General features: G+C 41.1%; 1 protein-coding gene across 1 annotated transcript in view; it reads left to right on the top strand.

Moving 5' to 3' along the window:
• rad54l2 (RAD54 like 2) overlaps positions 1–23,967 on the top strand; it is a 114,502-nt gene that overhangs the window by 74,604 nt on the left and 15,931 nt on the right. Inside the window, 12 exon segments of the mRNA XM_052017854.1 lie at positions 755–799; positions 1,674–1,805; positions 2,427–2,653; positions 4,410–4,592; positions 5,069–5,202; positions 6,144–6,340; positions 8,172–8,514; positions 10,308–10,485; positions 17,247–17,495; positions 18,060–18,178; positions 19,865–19,980; positions 21,427–21,526. Of these exon segments, the coding sequence (XP_051873814.1) occupies positions 755–799; positions 1,674–1,805; positions 2,427–2,653; positions 4,410–4,592; positions 5,069–5,202; positions 6,144–6,340; positions 8,172–8,514; positions 10,308–10,485; positions 17,247–17,495; positions 18,060–18,178; positions 19,865–19,980; positions 21,427–21,526 (2,023 nt within the window).

A 23,967-nucleotide genomic window follows, 5' to 3' on the forward strand; every position in this document is an offset into this window, starting at 1 on the left:
ACAGGTCAGAATAGGATGGAGAATTCAAGTAGCAGGCAACCAGGAACTCTGGATCACTCCTGCGGACCACCAACGCTCCACAAAGCAAAGAACCTACATTTGGTCTCTCCAGTGTATCACATTTTGAACACAGAATGCAGATCACTAGATTGGAGGAAGTGCTGCTTCACCAGGAAAGACTCTTTGGGTCTTTTGGTGATGGGAACGGAAAAGGTACAAGGACAGGTGCTGTATCTCCTATAGTCGCATGGGGAAGTGTCATGAGGTGGGGAGTGATTTCTTCCATCCCTACCACCCACTGTGTTGAGCATGGAAATGTTCTGTAAGTTTTCATGGCTTGATAATTATTTAAAACTTTACTTCAAACAGATGCCTATTCGGCAGTAATTCAAATTTATAAAGGTCTCATAGTAAAATTCTTCTAGATACTTCATGAGAGCATTATTGAAACAAAAATTTGTTATTGCAGAGGAGATGATGGGACATAACCAAATGTTAATAGGGGAGAGATCAAGAAGGTTCTCAGAAGGTAATCCCAGGTCTTGTCTTGCGAGTCAAAGATTTGGATATCGATGGGGCCAGAGATAGAAGAAAGCAGAATTCTCAGGGTCAGTCTGGGTCAGAGACGATGGGCTGCAGGCCCAGAAGAGTTTTAGTAGTGAATGTAATCATGTGATAAAATAACAATCTTAAGCCAGCTCGTCTTAAGCGTGAACTTGTTTCCAAAATCTACTTTTTTTTTAACCATCCTCAGAGTCGAACGCCCAAACTTTAAAAAATGAACCTGTTTGGAATGAAGGTAAGCAAAATGCGCTTTCTTAAAAACTTTACAAGTACGACTTCTTTAAGCGGTTTGATATTTTGCCTCATCCCATTGCATTTAAACCAATTAAACAGCAATTAAAAATATCAGATTTGTAGGAAGGGAATTGTAGGAAAACTAAGCAATAAATTTCTTGGGCCTCAAAGCATTTCAGTTACTGTAGTTATGCAAACAAAGTAGATGGCCGGTTATGCTGTGTCCCTCACTAGAATATTTATTAACTGGCTGTTAAGGGTTGACTTTCCCACAAGACGAGGTGGTGGGTCATGTGGTGATGGTCTTTCTTCTATGTATGCACATATGCTCAGTAGAAATGCCAATGCAATAGTAAAATTCAACATCAGAAGCACTCCCTGTTTAAATCAGATTTGCAATGGGTTTAAGTATGTTCCCACTTGACGAGCATTGCGGTCAGGTTGGTTTTCAAAAAGCACTGAAATGTTTAGTCCCTGTGAAACTTTTAATCCTTAAAGTATGTTTGTCATGTTCATTACTAGTAAAGGTGAACAAAATTGTTAGCTTCACTAGAACTATGTATTCCAATATTTTGTACTTATCTCTAGATGTAGCCTTGAAATGCATCAGTGAAGTACCACTTTTAATACATGTTGTTACATGTATTTCCCTGACTTACAGAGAAGTCTTTTACGAATGCATTTCCTCTCCCAGTATTGATCATGTATGGACATCATGGAAAATTGAGTGCTTGGGTCAGGATTTGGGTCAAACTCTGCATTTGGGTTTTACTGGGGGAAAATATTTATTTGGTTTCAGCAAAGGAAATGTTGAATTCAAAGGCATGGGAATGAACAAATGCAGTTGTATTGACTCCACAACTTTGTCCTTCCAGAGGAAACTGTGCAGAAAGCAGATGAAGTTCTGTCAGCCCCACCAAGATACTCTAAATCTGAGGTCATCTGTGTGGACATAAGCAGTGGGAGTGAAGATGATGCAGGGGGAGTAAACAGAGTTGTAAAGGATGGTGAGAGCCATAAATATAAGTGGATCTTTTCCTTTTCTGTATTAATGATTTCTCCTCCTCCTTGGCAGTAAGCATGTATTTCCCACAAAGTAAGTAGTATTGAATAAATGCAGCAAGAAAACCTTATTGTTGTTCTTTAACTTAGAGCTGCTCTGGAATTGACCACTTCTCACCTGCCACCCTTTCTCATATAAACAGTAATGAAATTAAACATCACAAATGAGGTCCTCATTCTGATCAAATCCCAAATTTAATGAACTGAAGAATAGCAGCATATTTTTATTCCCCATACTTTTGAAACCAAAATTCTAGTTTCAATCCTATATGCTTGGTGTGTCATTTGCAATCCTATTGCAGGAAAGTAACTCTTTACTGTTGACGTTTGCTGATCTATTTGCATCATTTCACAATGAATAAGTAATTGACATTCAGTAAATGGGAGACTTTTGCTTTGCCGTGCTCATTTAAATTGTTGTGCTAATTTAGAATCTTAATCAGTTAAAAGAACAAAGTTATCTGGTCTGTTGAGTTAGCATCTGGCAACATTAAGGCAAACAGTTCCCATCCTGTAGTAACACCTTATTTGACAAATCACTTTATTTTTTATGTCTCTCTTGGAAGATGTGATTGAACTGAGTTCAGGGGAAGATGATTCGCTCCAAATTCTTGATAGTGGATCCAGCAATGAAGAGGAGGAGGTGAATGAGGAGAGCAATGGTGCTCATGTGAACGATGCCTTGAACCAGCCAGATGACTTGGGCCGTGTACTGGTCAACATAAATCATCCCCCAAATGAGCAAGACATTTTCCTGGCACCCCAACTGGCACGAGCTGTCAAATCACACCAGGTAATCTGACCAGATTTTATCACACTGCTGTGTATTGCTTTGTGACTGGCATATCTTAGGTGATCTTACCAATATGTGATGTAGTTGGGGGGAATGTATGGTGATGACTGTTATTGTTTCTGATAGTAGGAGTTCTGAATCTTCTGAAGACTTCCAATGAAATTGACCCAAATGCTGTGAACTTTAATAGCCCCTTGGATTACTTTCATTACCTGTGGTCTAGAACATTGATCTTGTAACCTATAGCTTCAACCCCGCTGTTATAAGGCAATTGAAAGATCCCCCTAGTACGATAAGATGGACTTTTGATCTCCACAATCTACCTCATTATGGCTTTGCACCTTATTGTCTGCCTGCACTGCACTCTAATAATTTATTCTGCATTCTGTTATTGTTTTTCCCTCGTACTACCTCAATGTACTGATGTGATGAAATGATCCGTATGGATGGCATGCAAAACAAAGTTTTTCACTGTACCTCGGTACATGTGACAATAATAAACCAATCAATTAACGTGGTTTGGAATTAGGTTATTCTAGTAGATTAGACCTGTACTCTATTGAGTTTAGAAGAACGAGAGGGGATCTCAATATTCTTACAGGCCTCAATAGGATGGATATAGGACAGGTGTTTCTGCTGGCTGAGGAGTCTCGAACCGGCAATCACAGTCTTAGAATAAGGGAGAGGCCATTTAGGATTGAGATGAGAAGAAAATTCTTCATGCAGAAGTTGGAAAATATTTGAAATTCTGTGCCCTAGAAGCAAGTGGAGTGGGTTTGATGGGTTTCCAGATACTAAAGGAATCAAGGAATATGGGGATTATGGAGGGAAATGGCATTGGGATTAGCCATGACCTTGATGAATCACGGAGCGGACTAGGGGCGAAATTACCTGCTCCTATGTTCTACTTAAAATTTTTTAAAATTTTGTTAAAATTCTGCTTGCTAATTCTTTTGCTCCATAATATTTGCTATAATTTAGTTTATTGCACAGTGTAAACTGATCGATTCAATGAAGAAAGCTGTTGAACAACACACAAGTGCAGACAATGACTTTTCATCTCTGGGGACTGTGTTTAGAGCATAACTTTCTCGGACAGGCTTGGATGAAACCCTTGTGTATGGATCTGGTAAACATCTCGCTTGATTACAGTGAATGCACGTGTTTAGTTAAGTTGTCCCCTAGCTTAGAAGTAATTCAACTCTGTCTCTATTGGAGAAATGGAAATATGATACTGGCTTTCTGAGTTATTACCTGGGCATGGATCAGGAACATTTCTTTCTACACCCCTTTCGTCATCCTTCTCTCAGTTGTATAAGGAGCACCTTACCCAAATCTCTCCGTAATGACTGGAGAACACATAAGATCTACACAACAGCCTTTGTTCTTTGTGGTAGTGTCAAATCTGCTACAGTAGTGCTGGGTGAGGCTTGGGGATGCTCTATGAAGCAAGTGTAGCAAAGGGCGTGGATTTATCTTACAAGTTTGTGTGGTAAACCCCACCCCTCCATATTGCACCCTCACCCTCACTCTCACTCACCCTCTTCATGACTCATCTTTATTACTTCGTTATGCATTTCTGGTACTCAACACAATGCACAAATGCATGTTTCTAACCATAACATGGGTGGTTTTGTGCAGAATCCACTGTCCATTTCTGTTGCAAGACTATGAAAATGTAACCTAATATTGGTATTTTGTGATCCCTCATCAATTGATAGATAACAGCATTTACATTCTGTTACCTCCCACACAGATTGGAGGAATTCGTTTCTTATATGATAATCTGGTGGAGTCACTGGAAAGGTTTAAAAGCAGCAGTGGTTTTGGTTGTATCCTGGCACACAGCATGGGTCTTGGGAAGACCCTGCAAATGGTCTCCTTTGTGGACGTTCTCTTTCGATACACAGAAGCACGCACTGTCCTCGCTATTGTACCGGTCAGTATCTATAAGCTAATCTCTTTATTCGTGACAGAGCAAAGCATATTTTGAAAGGGGAGAGAAATATGGAATTAGTTGTCAGCATATATGGAAGAGGTGTATGTCTATATGACCTGAAGGTTCGGATTTTGTGTATACATTGTAAGCACATGATATAATGGTCTGAAATTCAACTCTTAAGGTTTCACTGCATTCTGCAGAATTGTCACACAATGTTGTTAACAGTGTTTTCGGACTGTGTGCTGGGTTTGATGCAATTTCTGCAAAGTGGGGTTTGTACTAAAGTACGTGACAGGGGTATCTAGTGAAAGATTATCAGAGCCAGTGTTTAAAGAAATAAAAAGTACACTGAACTTCAGTGCTCCTATGAGGGAGTAGAGAGAGGTTCTAATTTATATAGACTAGGAGCCAAGGGTGGAGGGCTGTTGTTGTGCAGAGACAACGTTGGCTAGTTATATTCTTGTTGTTTTCAGGTGAACACTTTGCAGAACTGGTTGGCCGAGTTTAACATGTGGCTTCCAGCCCAAGAAGCACTTCCTGCAGACTACAACCCTGAAGAGATCCAGCCCAGGAGTTTCAAAGTTCATATCCTAAATGATGAGCACAAGTATGTACTATTGAATTTTTTAAAAAAGGAGGGTGTCCTGTGCCTGATCTGGCCCAAGGAAGGAAGATGATCAAATCTGAGAACTGTTGTATGACTGGGGAGTTCAGGGGCAGCAGATGAAAATGTTTGTCTAAACCCATGTGCAAATTGAACTATAATTAATGTGATGTAATTTTCCCATTAATAAGTCGACTACCTGGGGTGCTACTAAGTGCTACAATCTCAGAATGTCCTTGAGGTTCATTTTTTTGTGCAATTCAATGTTAATGATCTTGTGCATCTGTTTTAAACAGAACTGGGGATCTTCCCAGTCTTCTGGCTATCATTCCTCCCTTAGTCAAGGCTGGTTATGACAGATTAATGTATAATGTGCATACTTCAATGCTGCTTGTGATCTCACTGTGCATAGTATGGTGGATGATTTTGCTTAGATTTGCTTTATATTTCAAGACTATATGAAGTGTTTTTGCAATATTTCTAAAACATGCTGATTTTGTTGTATTCCTGCAGCTTCTTTCCCACCTGACCATTAACATGGAAAATGTCCATGCCATTTGTGAATTATTTGTATTTACCTGTTAAGTCCCCACTGTAGTTGAATGTACCACCAACACACAAGGGTCTCATTCAAATATACATTCAAAGCAGGATATTAGCAGTGGGGATATTAGAAGTAGATTTGTAACCAAATATGAGATGATGAAGAGACGGGGAAATAGAAGGAAGTGAGAATAAAGCCATATGAATAGCTATCATCAGAATTGTGCAAATAATAAATCATAGTCGCTAAATCAGTAATGACAGTGGCAGAGGAAGTCCCAATATATTTGGATACTTTGTTGGAACTGCAGCCAAGAATCTTTTACGTTGGATACAATGCTATATTCATACAAGTGTCCCATGTACGGATTTTCTGATAATTGTTCTTCGTTTCCTTGTAGAACAACTGTGGCCCGTGCCAAGGTTATCAATGAATGGTCAACTGATGGTGGCATGCTGTTAATGGGGTATGAGATGTATCGTCTGCTTTCATTGAAAAAATCTTTTGTTAGTGGGAGGAGGAAGAAAACAAAGAAATCTACAGGACCTGTGATCATAGATTTGGATGAGGAAGATCGACAGCAAGAACTGTTGAAAGGTACTGACAGAAATGCATTTTATGTCATCACGTAGAACCTCAAAGCTCTTGTCCCAGAACTCCTCACAGTTTAACTGCTAGGCAGTCAACGTACGTGCAGTAGGATCCCATGTGCAGTCATGAGATGAATAACCCTTTTGATGGTGCTGGCTGAGAAAATGACATATTTTGAGAATGTTGTGCTGTTCTTTGAAAGAGGCTATTTATGCCCATCTGAATACGTAAATAGTACTTTGCTTTAACATTTCATCCAAAACATGATACCTCTAACAATAAAATGCTCTGTTATTCTGCTCAGCTACATAAGGCATTCAAGTTTGGATGTGGTGCTGAAATCCACAACTTTCTGGCTCAAAGGCAAAATTCCCACTAACTGGGCCTAGTTGCCACTTAATGTAGTGTAGAGGGGAGGAGAGAAGCCTTCTGTCAATTATATAAAGTGGCAACTAAAAAATAGTGCTTTAAAATGGAGAGCAGCTTCACTGGTGATAGTTTAATCAAAGAAATTTGGAGCATAGTTGGAGAACATGTGTGACATCCTTGTATGAGCTGTCCACCATGACAATGCAAAACTATTCCTGAATACCTATTGTCTCCCTAAAGCTCTTTACTGACCCTTTACTTTAAATACCTATCCTGCTTTCTTTTAAGTGTTTTTTTGCCCCTTCACTTATGTGGCCTAACATTCCAACTGTCCTCTGCACTTCATACTACTCAACTAACCAGATGACTCCATTAAACTGTAGGAACTTACAGCATTGGCAGTGTGATCAGTCAGCCAATGTACCTAGCTGGAGAAATACAAAACTAATCGTGGTATGTTAACCATATGTTGTTTACCTTGCCTTAATTGGAATTGGTTTGTTATTGTCACATGTACTGAGGTACAGTGAAAAGCTTGTCTTGCATACTGTTCATATAGATCAATTCATTACAGAGTGCATTGAGGTCGTACAAGGTAAAACAATAACAGAATGCAGAATAAAGTGTAACAGCTGCAGAGAAAGTGCAGTGTTGGTGGACAATAAGGTGCAAGGTCATAATGAGGTAGATTTTGAGGTTAGAGTCCATCTGTTCTAGGAAACCATTCAATAGCCTTATAACAGCAGGGTAGAAGCTGTCCTTGAGCCTGGTGGTATGTGTTCTCAGGCTTTTGTATTTTCTGCCCAATGGGAGGGAGGAGAAGAGAGAATGTCCGGTGACGGTGGGGTCTTTGATTATGCTGGCTGCTTTACTGAGGCAGCACAAGGTATAGACAGAGTCCATGGAGGGCACGCTGGTTTCTGATTTGTTTTTCTCTTTAGAGAATTCAGTAATTTCCATCTCATTTTGATGGGTGAAGCCGAGCTGTTGGAGACCTTGGTTCCCACAACTCCCAAACAAAATTCCTTGATTCCATTCTTGGTTTCTCAGGCAATTTCAAATCCCTTACCCAACTAAAGAAAACTAGAATTTCATTATTAACTCCATAAAAATTAGATAATTTTAAAATCTACCTTAAAATTCTACTTCAACCACTCTGCTTCAGCAAAAAGCATAAACACACGCTGACCAAGTTTACAAAAATTAGTACCTATTAGCTTGGGTTTAGCTGGACTTTTACTGAGAAGCATGATAAATTTGCTTTTTGGGTTATTTTCTTGGAATGAGGAGTGGGATCATGGTTTTAGAAGATAAATAGTGATCTGAATTAAATTTCTGCAGTTGGAGTAACTTGCCTTATCAGAGTTAGTTATGAGTTCAGCTGATACATATGCATGTGTTACAGTACTGCATTAAATTCATACTCCATTCTACTTTTATTTGATCAGAGATTTAATTTGCACCTTAGGCATTGAGAAAGCCCTTTCCAGACCAGGGCCAGATGTAGTTATTTGCGATGAAGGCCACCGCATAAAGAATTGCCACGCCAGTACATCTCAGGCCTTAAAGAGCATCCGTTCACGGCGGCGGGTGGTCCTGACTGGATATCCACTTCAGAATAACCTCATGGAGTACTGGTGTATGGTGGACTTTGTCCGGCCTGACTTCCTTGGGACCAGGCAGGAGTTCAGCAACATGTTCGAGCGGCCTATCCTGAACGGGCAGTGTATTGACTCGACTCCGCAGGATGTCCGCCTGATGCGGTATCGCAGCCATGTTTTACACAGCCTCCTGGAAGGGTTTGTACAAAGGTGAGAACTTGGATGGGAGGCCTCCAAATGTAAAACTCTGGATAGACTGAGTATGAAAATAATGCATTCAATTCTGGGTACTCTCCTCGGGATGAGGTGCAATACAGATTCACCAGAATCTTACCAGGTAAAATTATAAGTGAAGTTTGCATGTCATGGACAATGTTTCCTTAAAGGAAATAGAAACATGACTTCCCTTGATCAAAGAAGGCTAAGATTGCATAACTAATTCTTCATGCTTTGCATCCTGTAAGTTTTACACAAAATGGTGTACTTGTTAAGAGTTTTGTAAAGGCAGGTGCAGTAATGTAGCTAATTCTGGGGAGATAACTCTGCCTATGGTTGGAGTGCTGATGGTATGAGAGCAGGTGAGTGGGAAAGAATTGATTGTTCCTATGGTTGGTTGTGTGGTTGGGAGGCAGGGGTTAAAAGAATCGCATTGTGGTGAGGGGGTGGGGAGTTTGTAGGAGTTAGTAACTCCAGTCATGGATTGAGAGGTGCTGAGAGACGGCCACGTCTGTGGTTGTAGGTGGAGGGATGATGGCTGGCAGGAAATAACTGGGGTTTTGATTTGGGGTAAGGAGAGCAGGACCTTGCCTGTGGTAGATGCCTTCAGGGTCTCTTGTGCTTGTGGAGCTTTGCAGGGCAGGAGCTGCAGTGCATACAGGACCCTGCAGGGAATGATTATGGTTAGGTGTTAAGTTGTAACATGATACAATGACCCAACTGTCAAAACAGCAATGGGTTTGAGAGAGCAAGACTTTTTAATTGAAATAATCTTTCTGGCAGCATTAGTTTGCTTCAGCCCATGTTATATTTGTCCTTTGCTTTTTCTAAATTTAAGTCCCTGTGGACTAGAATTTCCTGGTGGTCTATCTGCATTTTACTTTTTTTTTTGAGTGTGATCAAAACTGCTGAACACTTGAATTGGCTATAGTGTTACGGTTATGCCAGTATAATCTGCTTTTCCCTTAATTCTGCCCAGATGTTCTCTAGGCACTGAGTGATCACTCCTAAATACTATTTTCCTTTGGCTTTTCCTAGGAAGGTATCAAGATAAGATGGTCATTTTAAATGCAATCCTCATCTTTGTCTATCATTAATAACATCCTATCTTACTGCTAGTTGTCCATTTACACTGAAGAGAAGCTGGATTGTTCCCTTTGGAATATAAAGGGTTAATAATAGATTTGCAAGTCACAAAGGGTTAATAGAGGAAACATGTTTCCTGTGGCAAAAGAATTAATAACCAGCAAACACAAGACAGAAACAGATGAGATGAGAATTTTTTTACACAGTGAGCTTTAGAATGTATTGCCTGAAGATTTAATAATAACTTTCAAAGGGGAATTGTGTAAATAGCTGAAGAAAAATACGTAGGGAAAGTGAGAGGGACAAAGCTGCAGGATTGATTGTTCAGTTTCTTCAAAGAGTTGGCACAGATTTACTGGCCTCCTGTGATTCTAGAATGTATTTCACTGCTCAATACCAATGTATTTACTGATATGATAGACACCCAGTCTGATGTCATTCACAGATATTGTGAGCAGCAAGGTTCCCTGAATCAATCCCTGTGGAATTCTACATCCCCATCCCCATCCATATCATTTTCCAGTCATTGCTGGCTTCTCCCTTGGGCATTGTTTGAATATATTTTATGAAGAATAATTTCTTTAAGAAGTTACTAGCAGTTCCTCAAATCTCATTTCATCTTGTAAGAAGGATCTGATGCTTTCAAAAGTATTTACTGTGAATGCTGTTTCGATGAATTAATTACATTTCGTCTTTTGCAGGCGGGGCCATGATGTTTTAAGAGGTCACCTTCCTGACAAAGAAGAACACGTGTTGCTGGTGCGTCTCTCCAAAATCCAGCGATCACTGTATACAGAGTTTATGGATCGTTTCAGAGATGCAGGAAACAGTGGCTGGCTGGGTCTCAACCCTCTGAAAGCATTTTGTGTCTGCTGCAAGGTAAGCCTCTGTGTTTTCAGAACCAGGCAGTATAATGGAAACATCCTAGTGGATTTGTCAGGATCTCTTGCGTCTTTGTACAACAGACTAAGAAATTGCTGTCTGATTTCTTGATGTGCTTGACAAAGGAATAAATGATATTTTATCAAATAGTGTTAGGGCTTGTTTACCATTCTTAACTCAAAAGTATATTGGATGAGGCAATGCAGAGGGAGCTTACTTCCACTTGACCTGAGTGTATCTGAGCTGGAGTTACTTCAGTGAAAGTAGATGCAAGAAGTGAAAAGTTCACTGAGCTGATAGTTTATATTTCTGTTATCTTTTAACCCTAATAAATCGTTATTTACCTTGCTGTGGTGGACATGTCACACACAATAGGCACAAAGGGAGAGGATAAAATTTATAGTATTGTAATAAGGCTTGAAAAGAATGCAAAGAAAAGTGAGAAAGGAAAAGAACAGACAGAGATATTGTTCCTTTTTAAAATATTATCCCATATTTTATTGTGGTCTATCAAATAGTTGCATACCATCTTGGCATTCAGGTTTATAAAACTGCAAAAAGCAACAGTCAGTCTTGGGGATTGGGAAAGATTTAGAAACCAGCAGAGGATGATTTAAAAAAAAATTGATGGAAAGAGAAACTAGAATATGAGCATAAACTAACAAATATAGGACAGATGGTAGGAGCTTCTGCAAGTACATGGGGAAAAAACAGAATAGACATTGGTCCCTTAGAAGCCGAGGTTTCAGTAGATTGGAAAATATCAGACATGATACGTGTATTCAAAGGAAGAGGAAAGTAGGGAACAGTAGACCACCCTACGTAGCCTACCACCAACATTCAACAAAATGCTTGTCTGTATTAAAGAATAATTGAACACAGCGTAACATAATTAGCCAAGGTTAAAGTGTATATATGAAAGGGAAATCATGTTCAGCAGATTTATATCAGATCTTTGAGAGTATAATTAGCAGGTTAGATGGCCAATCTAGTGTTTTTGAATTTTCTAAATGTTGAAATTCGATAAGGTGCCACATAAATGATGACAGCTTGGGGATTGAGGGCAACACAGTACTTTGGATAAAGGATTGGTCAACAATAAACTAGTAGGAAAAATGGATAATTTCAGGCTGGTAAGTTGTAATTAGTGGGGTGCTTAAGGATTGGCATTGGCTGTTTACAATCTATATTAATGACATGGAGGAAGGGAATCAGTATATTTAAAAAAAACAAGTTTGTTGATGATACTAAAATTGTGAGGAGACTACAGAGTCCATAGTTTTGGTCGTCTTATTTAGAGAAGGATATACTTTTACAGGTTTGTCCACTGCGATGAGATTGAGCAGGAAGGGCCTGTGTTCTCAGATGTTTAGAAGAGTGAGAAGTAAAGTCAAAGTCGAGTTTGTCGAATGCACAGGTGCAATGAAAAACTTACTTGCAGCAGCATCACAGGCACATAGCGTCAGATAAGCAGCATTCACAAGAAAAACATAAATTAAGCATAAATTATACACAATTTTTACAAGAAAGAATGCTAATAGAATATAAAAAAAACAAAGTCCATTGTAGTGCAAAATGGTCATAGTGTTGCTGTACTGAGGTAGTGATAAGGGTTCAGGAACTGAATGGCCGAAGAGAAGTAGCTGTCCTTGAACCTGGTGGTGTGGGACTTAAGGCTTCTGTACCTCTTGCCTGATGGTAGCTGCGAGAAAATGGCATGGCTGTGCCCTGAATGTATTAGACTGGGTTCACTACTCTCTGCAGCTTCTTGCGTTCTTGCACATTCTAATTGCCATACCAGACCATAATGCAACCAGTCAGGATACTTTCAACAATACACCTATAGAAGTTTATTAGAGTGTTTGGTGACATGCTGAACCCCCTGAACCTTCTAAGAAAGTAAAGACGCTGGCGTGCCTTCCTTGTGATTGCATCTATGTGCTAGGCCTGGGTCAAGTCATCCGATATGTTAACACCCAGGAAGTTAAACTTCTGAGAGGTTTTGCAGGGTTGCTGATGTGGGAGACAAGTACAGAGCATTGTTTCTAGCTCAGTAGTCAACCATTTAAGACAGATGAGGAGAAATCCCCCGAGGATTGTGAATATGGAATTCTTCAACCCAGAGGGCTATGGAAACTGAGTCATTAGTTCTTTTGCCTGCTAGGAGGGGAGAGAAGAATGAATGTCTGGGGTGGGAGGGGTCTTTGATTATGTTGGCTGCTTTTCTGAGGCAGCAAGAAGTGTAGACAGAGTCCACGGAGGGGAGGCTGCTTTTCATGATGTGCTGAGCTGTGTCCACAACTCTCTGCAGTTTCTTGCAGCCTTGGGCAGAGCAGTTGCCATACGAAGCTATGATGCATCTGGATAGGATGCTTTCTGTGGCGCATCTATAAAAACTAACAGCCTAACGGGATGAACGTCAAATTCTCCCACTTTAAGTAAACCACACCCCCCCCCCGACCCATCTTGCCTCTTTTCTTCCCTTTCCTAACCTACCTCTCTTTTTCCTCCTCATTTTTTTTCTCTCTCTTTTTCCTCTCCTCCTTTCCCCCCATGCCACCTGCCTCCACACCTTTGACCCATCCCCTGGTGGATCTGCTCTTCCCTCCTCCCCCACATCTACCTGCTACTATCTCTTACCTGCATCCACCTATCACCAGAATGTGCCCACCCCACCTCCCCTCTTTCGTCCACCTATCACTGCTCTTTTTTTCTCCCCCCTATATATTGGGCGTCCCCTTTTCCTATCTTCAGCCCTGAAGAAGGGGCCTGATCAGAAGTGTTGACTGTCTGCTCTTTTCCATGGATGCTGTCTGGCCTGATGAGTTCCTCCAGCATCTTGTAGTTTTTTTCATATAAAAATTTGTGAGTGTCAAAGGGGACATGCCAAATTTCTTTAGCCTCCTGAGGAAGTAGAGGCTTGGTGAGCTTTCTTGGCCGTGATGTCTACATGGTTGGACCAGGACAGGCTATTGGTGATGTTCACTCCTAGGAACTTGAAGCTCTCAACCATCTCGACCTCAGCACAGTTGATGTAAACAGGAGCATGTGCACCGCCTCCCTTCCTGAAGTCAATGACCAGCTCTTTTGTTTTGCTGACATTGAGGGAAAGATTGTTGACGTGGCACCATGCAACTCGGCTCTCTATCCTTCTTCTACTCCAGTTCATCATTATTTGAGATTCAGCCCACAATTGTGGTGTCATCTGCAAATTGGAGTTAGAGCAGAGTCTTTATATTATATCTTTTAATTATATCTTTTAACTTCAGCTTCTTCCGCCATAGGAAACATCCTTTCCACATCCATCCTGCTAACACCCCTCAGGATCTTAGATATTTCCACTATCCTCTCGTGCTTCTAAATTCTGGTATGTAAAAGCTTGGCCTATCCAACCTTTCTTCACAAGAGAACCCATTCTGAACAAACCTCTGTGGTGCTTCCAACTCATTTAACGCCCTTCCTTAAATAACATAACACTATGCAGTATCCCAGATGTAGTCTCACTGATACATAAACCTGAAGTATAGGCTTCCAGATTTTAATCTTATTAGAAGTGAGCATGTGCATAAGTCTCGACCTGAAGCATTGACCATCCCTCTCCCTCCACAGATGCTGCCTGACCCACTGAGTTCCTCCAGAAGTTTTGTTTTGCATAAGCTCCCTAATTTTTGGTTTCCCTCACAAATAATAACATTCAATCAGTTTTCCTAATTGCTGCACCTGTATACTTGCCTTTTGCAAATTGTGTGCTAGGGCACTCAAATCCCTTTGCATCTCAAAGCTCTGCAATTCCTCGATGAAATAAAATGCTGTTTTTTTTCTTATTTTTCATACCACAATGGATAATTTCACATTTTTCCACATTGTACTCCTTTTGCCCACTTGCTTAACGTATCTGTATCTCCTTGTCATTTCCTTATGCCCTCTTCACAACCTGCTTTCCTACCAGTCTTGTCATACGCAGATTTAAAACTATATGTTTAGTATCTTCATTTATGTAAAATATGACAGGTTGAGATCCCTGTGGAACATGCATCCTTCCAATCAGAAAAAGACCCATGTACGTTTAATGTATTTTTTCTTAGCCAGTAAATCTTGGCCTCCAATAGGAAGGCAAGATCGGCCAATTATTTATTTTTTAAAAAACACTTGGGTCTTGTGTATTTTTCTGGAAGCCTTGGACAACACAATACATTTGAGTGCCCTTGAATATGGTTGGATTATAAACCTGACCCTCATTGCAATAAGTTGTGCAGCATAGAGAGGCTGTACTGGACCTGGTACTAGGCAATGAGCCTGATCAAGTTTCATATCTCTCGGTGGGAGAGCATTTTGGAGATAGTGACCATAACTCCTTGACCTTTCCCATAGCCTTAGAGAGGGATAGGAGCAGACGATATAGGAAAGTACTTAACTGGGGGAGGGGGAATTATGCTATTAGGCAGGAACTTGGGAGCGTAAATTGGGAACAGATGTTCTTGGGGAAGTGCACAGTGGAAATGTGGAGGTTGTTTAAGGAATACTTGCATGGGGCTCTCGATAGGTTTGTCCCATTGAGGCAGGGTAAGGATGGCAGAGCAAAGGAACCGTGGTTGATGAGAGACGTAGAATATCTTGTCAAGAGGAAGAAAGAAGCTTACCTAAAGTTTGGAAAGCTTGGATCAGACAGGGCTCTGGAGAGTTACAAGGTAGCCAGGAGGGAGCTTAAGAATGGACTTAGGAGAGCTAGAAGGGAGCATAAGAAGGCCATAGCAAGTAGGATTAAGGAAAACCCCAAGACGTTTTACACATATGTGAAGAATATGAGGATGACTGGAATGAGGGTTGGACCGATCAGGGATAAAAGAGGAAACGTGTCTGGAGTCGAAAGAGATAGAGGAGGTCCTTGATGAATACTTTGCTTCAGTATTCACCAGAGAGAGAGACCTTGATGTTTGTGAGAGTGGCGCACAACAGGCTGATACGCTGCGGCATGTCGACGTGAGGAAAGAGGATGTGCTGAAACTTTTGAAAAACATTAGGATAGATAAGTCACCGAGGCCAGAGGGGATATATCCAAGGTTATTACAGGAAGTGAGGGAAGAGATTGCTGCGCCTTTGGCGACGATCTTTGCGTTTTCAGTGGCCACAGGAGTTGTGCCAGATGATTGGAGGGTGGCAAATGTTGTTCCTTTGTTTAAGAAAGGGAGTAGGGATAACCCTGGGAATTATAGACCAGTGAGTCTTACTTCAGTGGTGGGCAAATTACTGGAGAAGATTCTTAGAGACAGGATTTATGGCCATTTGGAGAGGCATTGGCTGATTAGGGACAGTCAGCATGGTTTTGTGAGGGGTAGGTTGTACCTCATGAACCTGATTCAATTATTTGAGGATGTGACAAAGCACATTGATGAAGATACAGCAGTGGATGTGGTGTATGTGGATTTTAGATTTCTTTGATAAGATTCCTCATGGAAGGCTTATTCAGAAAGTCAGGAAGCATGGGATCCAGGGAAACTTGGCTGTGTGGCCATAGAACTGGCTCGCCCATAGGAGACAGAGGGTGGTGGTAGGTGGAGTGTATTTTGCCTGGAGGTCGGTGAGCAGTGGTGTTCCGCAAGGATCTGTTCTGGGACCCCTGCTCTTTGTGATTTTTATAAATGACTTGGATGAGGATGTGGAAGGGTGGGTTAGTAAGTTCACCGATGATGCATAGGTTGGTGGTGTTGTGGATAGTGTAGAAGGTTGCTGTAGATTACAACAGGATATTGATAGAATGCAGAGCTGGGCTGAGAAGTGGCAGATGGAGTTCAACCTGGATAAGTGTGAAGTGATACACTTTGGGAGATCGAATTTGAAGGCAGAATACAAGGTTAATGGCAGGACTCTTAGCAGTGTGTAGGAACAGAGGAATCTTGGGGTCCACGTCCATAGATCCCTCAAGGTTTTTGCACAGGTCGATAGGGTTGTTAATAAATTGTATGGTGTGTTGGCCTTCATTAGTCGGGGTATTGAGTTCAAGAGCCGCGAGGTGATGTTGCAGCTCTACAGAACTCTGGTTAGACCACACTTGTAGTATTGTGTTCAGTTCTGGTTGCCTCAGTGTAGGAAGGATGTGGAAGCTTTAGAGAGGGTGCAGAGGAGACTTACCAGGATGTTGCCTGGATTGGAGAGCATGACTTGTGAGGATAGGTTGAGTGAGTTAAGGCTTTTCTCTTTGGAGAGGAGGAGGATGAGAGGTGACTTGATAGAGGTGTACAGGATGATAAGAGGCATAGATTGAGTGAACAGTCAGAGACTTTTTCCCAGGGCGACAATGGCTAATACGAGGGGACATAATTTGAATGTGATTGGAGGAAGATATAAGGGAGATATCAGGAGTAAGTTTTTTTTTACAGAGAGTGGCTGCGTGGAATGCACTGCCAGCAGAGGTTGTGGGGGCAGATACATTAGGGACATTTAAAAGACTCGTAGACACATGAATGGTAGAGAAATAGGGAGCTATGTGGGAGGGAAGGGTTAGATAAATCTTAGAGCAGGATAAAATGTCGGCACAACGTTGTGGGCCAAAGGGCCTGTACTGTGCTGTTATGTTCTATTGCATTATGGCAAAGTCAAAGCCACTTGGCCACGGAGGCCCTTCCCTCATGTGGAGTGGACTGCCACTCCCCTGCTCGCTGCTTTGTATGATTTTTTTTCTTCACACTAAATTGTCAAACCATTTTGAGGGTAATACTCTGTATTGCTGGATTATATTTGGTTTGCTCCATCTCTGACAGATCTGGAACCACCCAGATGTTCTTTATGAGGCACTGCAGAAGGAGAACCTGGCCAATGATCCAGATTTGGATCTTGAGGTAAATGATCTTAATGCAGGTACACCAAATGCACGGGCTCTGCCAATTGGAAGTAAAAGGAAAACTGAGAGCACGGCTGCCACCTTAGATTCCACGAACAGCAAGTTTACCCAGAGTGTTGGATTCAACCATTTTCAGGAAAAGGCCAACCAAGTCATCACATACGATTGGGTAAGTGCCATATCTTCTCACTTCTGAATTTAGGGTTTTCCTTGTAAGTTTATTCATGCTGAAATATGGCAGAACCAGGGTCAGATGTGCCTTTTGTCATCAATCAGAGGGAAATGGTGGTTTCTATCACCTTCATCTCCTCCAGTCCACAGTCCCACTGGTAATTTTAGCTTCTCCCTCTTGTTACAGTGACCTGTCCTTACTCTTTCCCTGCTGCCTTTCTGTACCTGGCCTCTGGGAGCTCCTTTGGAGCAGTCTTGTATTCCTCCACAATCTCTCCACTCCTTTCTTTGAGCTGTGAAGTGTCTGGAATCTCCCGTAGGGAAGATTTGGATGTACAGTAAATTGGCATACTGGCACTGCGTCGTCACCTTTTACAAAGCATCTTTCTGTTCTTTTAGTGACTTTAGCACCAAGACTTCCACTGTAGCTTCTATTTCATTCATGTCGTCAGTTAACTGCCTATTTATTTTGTTTGCTGTTTGCTTCCCTTGTCTACTGTATGATCTGTCAGCGTAATAGAGCTGAATTATTGGATTGTTTGCTCTGTATTTGTGTCCTCAGGCTAAGGATATATTGGCAAATTACCAGCCTGGCTTGCTAGAGAACTCTGCAAAAATGGTGCTGTTGTTTGAGCTAATTGAAGAGAGCCTGAAACTCGGAGACAAGATCCTGGTGTTTAGGTAAGAGAGCTTTAAGCACTGAATGGGAAAAGTTGGGTGAAAGCTTCCGTTAAGAGAAGTGAATTTTATTTGCTTAAAGTGGGATTTTCTTGGGATGTGATTCAATAGGTAGCTCTTCATGTCTGACCCTAGATGGTTGTAAGCAGTAGATTGTTTGCATAGTATTAGGATTACTGGGGGAATCACAGCCTTGTCTGATTATAGTGTTCGCCTAACAGCCATGCATACATGACATCTGCCACTATATGATCATCAGGAACATTAGTTGATGTAATTATGTTGTTCCTCTTCCCTGTTATCCCATTTGCTAGGGTTGTCTGGCCTAATTGTCTGTAACCTGCTGTTCCCAGTATTGAGATCTAATTTATTTAATGTGGGTGGAATGGAGCATGAGATGTTGCTGGCCTCTGATGTTAGCTATGTTACTGAATCTTCAGTGATGCTGGTTTCCACCATATCCAGACTAATTAGAAGGGGACATTCTTAGACCTACTCCCAAACTGGTCTAATGATCTACAGTGGGGCAGGGGGAGGGAAGGAAGAGGAGAAATGAACTTTCTGCATTGGTTGACAATTGCACTCCAGCATGTGTACGACAGGAAATGATTGATGTAAATGGGAGTGTGGTGTGGGTGTTTATTGATACCCATAATCATGTAATGTTATGCGTCTGATGTTGAGACCAACCTAATACTTTTCCTGGTTTGGTGTTATGTCACGCTCACCAGGAAAGTTTGAGAATGCTGCCCCAAACTGTCTGGGTTGACAACAGGAAGACCACTGTTGGCGTGGATATCTGTGGGTGAGGAAGGGGAAATCAAATTACTTCTGTCCATTAGTTTAAATGAGCATGTAATTGCTTTTGAGGCCACAATTACAATTTTTGCTTCTAGACTGGAGCATTGCTAGACAGGCTGAGGTTGCTGAATATTTGGTGACAGTATTGATGCCAGCCTTTGTAGAACTGTTTGCAATACTAGTAAGGGCAGGTACGCTACAGTACAAAGTTATCACACATTACTAGTGTTTCATTTGTGACTGTTTAATGGTGATGCATTACTGACGACATAGGTATGTTACAGAAAAACATTAAGGCATGTAACTCTGGGCAGACGCCTAAGGTAGTGTAACATAGCATGTCACTGATGATACGGGTGACTAAGTTGGGGAGTAGTTCCTGGAATACTATTTGTCACTATAAAACGAGGTATGGGGCAGAAACGAGACTAAAGGGTGCTGCTCTTTGGTGGTGAGAACAATTTGAAATGATTGAATTGAAATGAAATGAGTCATTGCATCACAATTTACTGGCTGAAGTATTGACGCGAACCTTTTAAATTAACGCATTTATTTCCCTGCTAAAGCAGAAAAACTCAGCAGGTCAGGCAGCACCCACAGAGAGAGAAACAGTTAATGTTTCAGGTTGGTCACCTTTCACTAAAGGTCACTGAACTGTTTCTCTCACCACGAATGTTGAATGACCTGCTGAGTAATTCTAGGATTTGTTTTATTTCAGCTCTCCAACATTGCATTATTTTGTTGGATAATTTTGATTTCCTCCTCCTCCTCTTGCAGTTTACTTCCTTGACTGCTTAGTGCAGGCCCTGGTCATTATGGAATTTGAGGTTTTCAGTCTCCACAGGTGTTCACTGTTTTTTAATTTTTTTGTGTGTCATCCTGCTATAGCCAGAGCCTTTCCACACTGTCTGTCATTGAAGAATTTCTTGGAAAGAGACAGATACCAGCAAAAGTAGGCTCCGAAGAACCCCCACAACCCTGGATCCGGAATGTTAACTACTACCGTAAGCATCACAGAGCCCCTACAGTGTGTGTTGATCTGTTTTATTAAATTCAGAAACGAGTGAAGATTTAAGTTGATGTATAATGAAATACTGAGATTCATTACATTCTAATGGGAAAGTATTTTTTTTAAAATAAGCAACAGTGCCATCTGGTGGATAAATTTGCACTTCTACATACAAGATGTGGCCACATGAGAGACTGCAGATGCTGGAAATCTGGAGCACCACACACAATGCTGGAGGAACTCAGCGGGTCAGACAGCACTTATGGAGGGAAATGAACAGTCAATGTGGCCAGTTACTTAGGCAACCATCTTCCTCTCATAGCTGTTTCATATTTTTCTATAGCGACTTGTCTGATCTTACGCCATTTTCTTTTGTGAACACTGTAGCTCCAAAAAAAACAAACTGTTTTGCATTCAAATTCAATATTCAGCTCCACAATTGCTCGCACCCTGTTGCACATTGATCGCTTAACAGATAGTTTGTGTCTGAACAACCAACTCCTCTTGAGCATTCCATAAGGAATCTTAAAGATAAATTAGAGGCAGGTGGGATAATTCTATATTTTTTCTTCACTTGTATACCACTTAAATTCATGTGTTTTTGGTTATGTTCTCATACCTCTTCCGACATGACATGTCCATGTGAAAGGAAATAGGTGGCAAGCTTCCACAATGTCCACCAGTCCATAGTGATGCAAGCTCCAAGATCACTGAAAATAAAAACTGATCAGATTAGGAAAAGCTGAGAGGTTTGTTTCTGAATCCCCTTGGTGAATGTTAGGATATTTTGTTTCCCAAAGTACATGGCAGTCTAATTTAACCCACTTGCCTTCTCTTCTTGGGAGCTTGCCCGGACTGTTGCTGTTGGTGATGCTGAAAAAAAATGGTTCCCAAGCTCCAAGCCAACTAGTGACCACAGATTTAATAGGCATGACAGATTGGAGGCAATTAACAAAAGGACTGGCAGGGAGATGAGAATATATTTAATGGAATGAGTTACAAACCAGAATACACAGCGTGAAATGGTGACAGGATCAGATTTACTAATAATTTTTAACATAAAGTTGGATAAATAACTTGGAGGACTAAGGTAGAGAACTAAGGGGGAAAAGGGTGGGATGATTGGATAGATTTTTTTGAAATAGAACCAGAAGAGGGATGATTGGTTGATGATCCTGATCTGTGCTGTAAGATTCTATAACTTTGAGTTCTATCGTTCCTGTTGTCACTTTTGTAGCCATATCCTGTGTAAGCCTGCGCTTCTCGTAGGGTAAGTAACCCCAGCAGTGGGGGCCTATCCTTTGTGCGATGGCAAGAGTTTGTGCAATTACTTTAGATTTGTCAAGAATTAACCCAGTCAATCAGCACTGGTTTTTAAATATTTTGTTTTATTATATACATTTAAATGCATGTTTCATGAAATATTTCTCTACTATTGCAGGGCTGGATGGAAGCACCTCTGTAATGGAGCGAGAACGACTGATCAACCAGTTCAATGATCCTCGCAACATCAAAGCCTGTCTTTTCCTGCTGTCTACTCGGTGAGCATGTCTTGTTGTGTTCTGTCAAAGACTGGGTAAATTTTGTATCATTCCTTTTTGTCTGCTGGCTAAGCCTAGGTGATAGTATCAATTGTGGGATGCAGCAGGAACCTGACGATATATATAGTTGTAAATGGGAATTTTACATTGGGTTTGCTTTGTGATGGGTGTGTGGGTCAATGCAAGTGGCTGTCCAGCAATTTGTTCAGGATTAGCAGGATGACATCATCCTGTTCTTTACCTCCTCTCTAGCTACATAACTTGGGAACTGGGCTTTTATTGGTCTCTTTCTGAGCTTGAAATCGCACAGATTTCCTACCTATTCTAGTTTCCCAGAATCATCCACCTCCTTCTGCCTGCTGCTGAAAATTTATTTGTGCTTGATCATCTCCAGATCTTGGTGAGACCTTGCACCTTGCAGATCTCCTACTCTTCATAACATCAAAATTCTATACTTCCTCCTGCTGTCTGATTTTATTTCTCTTCCCCTCCCCATCCCAATCCACCTGCCCCCCCCCACTCCCCCTGCTCTAAAAAGCGTATTTTGTTTCCCAGATAACATATGAAAATAGTCTCTGCATGAGCCAACCCCACCATATCTTGTAATCAGTATCCTTCTTCTTGAATGCTCATCCTTCTTTCTTGGGAGCTCTTGGCCAATTCCTGCTCTCCCTGGCCCACTGGCATTGGGATACAGTGTTTGAACCACACATGCTGTAGTGGTAGAGATAAGAAAGTACAGCCATTTGCTCCCTCCTTTGCAACTTCTTGGTATGTGTGCATGAACAAATGCATGAGCAGCACCCAGCTCCACAGTGATATCCCTGTTGAATTACCACATGCTTGTCAGTGTTTCCCATGTGGGTTCTTACATGGTTTGTGAATTTCACTGGAATTTGTGGCTCTGGATGTAGTAAAAGTAAACTTGTGCCACCACCATTGGAGAACACTGACAATTTGACTCCTTTTGCAGCAAGTCTGTATCAGACTCTGTGCCTCAATAGAAATGCAATGCCTCCAAAAGTACTAAGTCCAGTCAGTAGCTTTTAATTTTTGCATAATGTGCTGTCTGGATGTCGCTGCAGCCTATCTGTACAAATCCCAATACCAATTGCCCAATTTGTTTCTGCTGCAGTTATGAAATCGGCTAAAGATTTGAAGATATTGTCTGACTTTGTGGCTCTCTTTACTAAATGATGGTTCTTTTAATTCCTTATTCCACACATGTGGGTGTGAATAAATAGGTCACTTCAGGCTACACAGGAAAATCATTATCCTGCAGTAAATCATTGCGCTGCAACTGTTCAAGTTGTAATTTGGCTTTGGTTTCCAGTTTCTTCTGCTCTCCATTTTCATTAATTTTTCAATGGTATTATCAAGTTATTGTGAAATTTATGATCACTTCAATATTGAGCTGTCTTTATCTTTTGCTCATAAAATTACCATTATCAATCTTTAATTATGAAGCATGAAATATATAAATGCCTCTGTGATTTTGGATTGGGGGGCGGGATTTGCCGGAGATGGTTGTTTAGTATTATTCACAAATTAAACACTGGTGTATCTGTTCTCCCAGTGCAAAGAAAATTAAATTCAATTAGTTATGTTGCATGTTAATGGCAGAGCTCTGTTGCATTCATCTTTTGCCTCGCTGTTGCAAGTTTTGTAGCAGCACTGGGTTTGGTTGCTTTGAAACCGACAGTCAAATTAAAAGTGTATCTGTGTCTGAATTTTGCATGTTATCTTGTCACCATGAGATGGAAAAATATGAATACACAGCAACACTAGTCTTTATTACTGTGTTTAATGCAGTTGATGGTGATAGTACCAAGGTTAAAGTTTAAAAAGCCACAAGTTACTCCCTTTGATTAGAGCAGCAACGAGTCCACAGTTTGCCTCGTGTTTATAGATTATAAGCAGACAACTTATCAGTTCTATTAGTAGCTATCATGGATTGCTATTGAGACAAGCATGCAAACAGTTGTGAATTCTCAGATACTTTGATTAAAGGAGTGATTGAACCACAACTTCAGCACACAGATTGATTTTTAGAAGCACTACTACAAATTGCTGTTGAGATTATCAATTAAAATAGCAAACCTCAACTACAGAAGCTCAGCCAAATGTGTAAAGCCTTGAGCAGGAATGCATCACATCCCAGGTTCCATGTGCTTCTGGCTCCTGGCAAGAGGCTTCTGTCTCTAAGGAACAATGTTCATACCCTAATTGCCACACTTCTGGTTTCTTCTCCTGTCAGCTTAGGCATCCACACGTTGTGCAACTGACAGAATGTATAGGTGCTTTTCCTGAATAGACTTCAGGCCACTGTTGGCCACTGAGTCCAACTTGATGTCTTCAAAGTGGCCAATGTATGCATTGTACATCTTGTTTTAAAGAATGAAAAGCTTTTAGCTGAGCCAAATCCTTTGTGATGCCCTGCA

The sequence above is a fragment of the Pristis pectinata genome, chromosome 6, assembly GCF_009764475.1.
Source record: "Pristis pectinata isolate sPriPec2 chromosome 6, sPriPec2.1.pri, whole genome shotgun sequence".
NCBI classification, from domain to species: Eukaryota; Metazoa; Chordata; class Chondrichthyes; order Rhinopristiformes; family Pristidae; genus Pristis; species Pristis pectinata.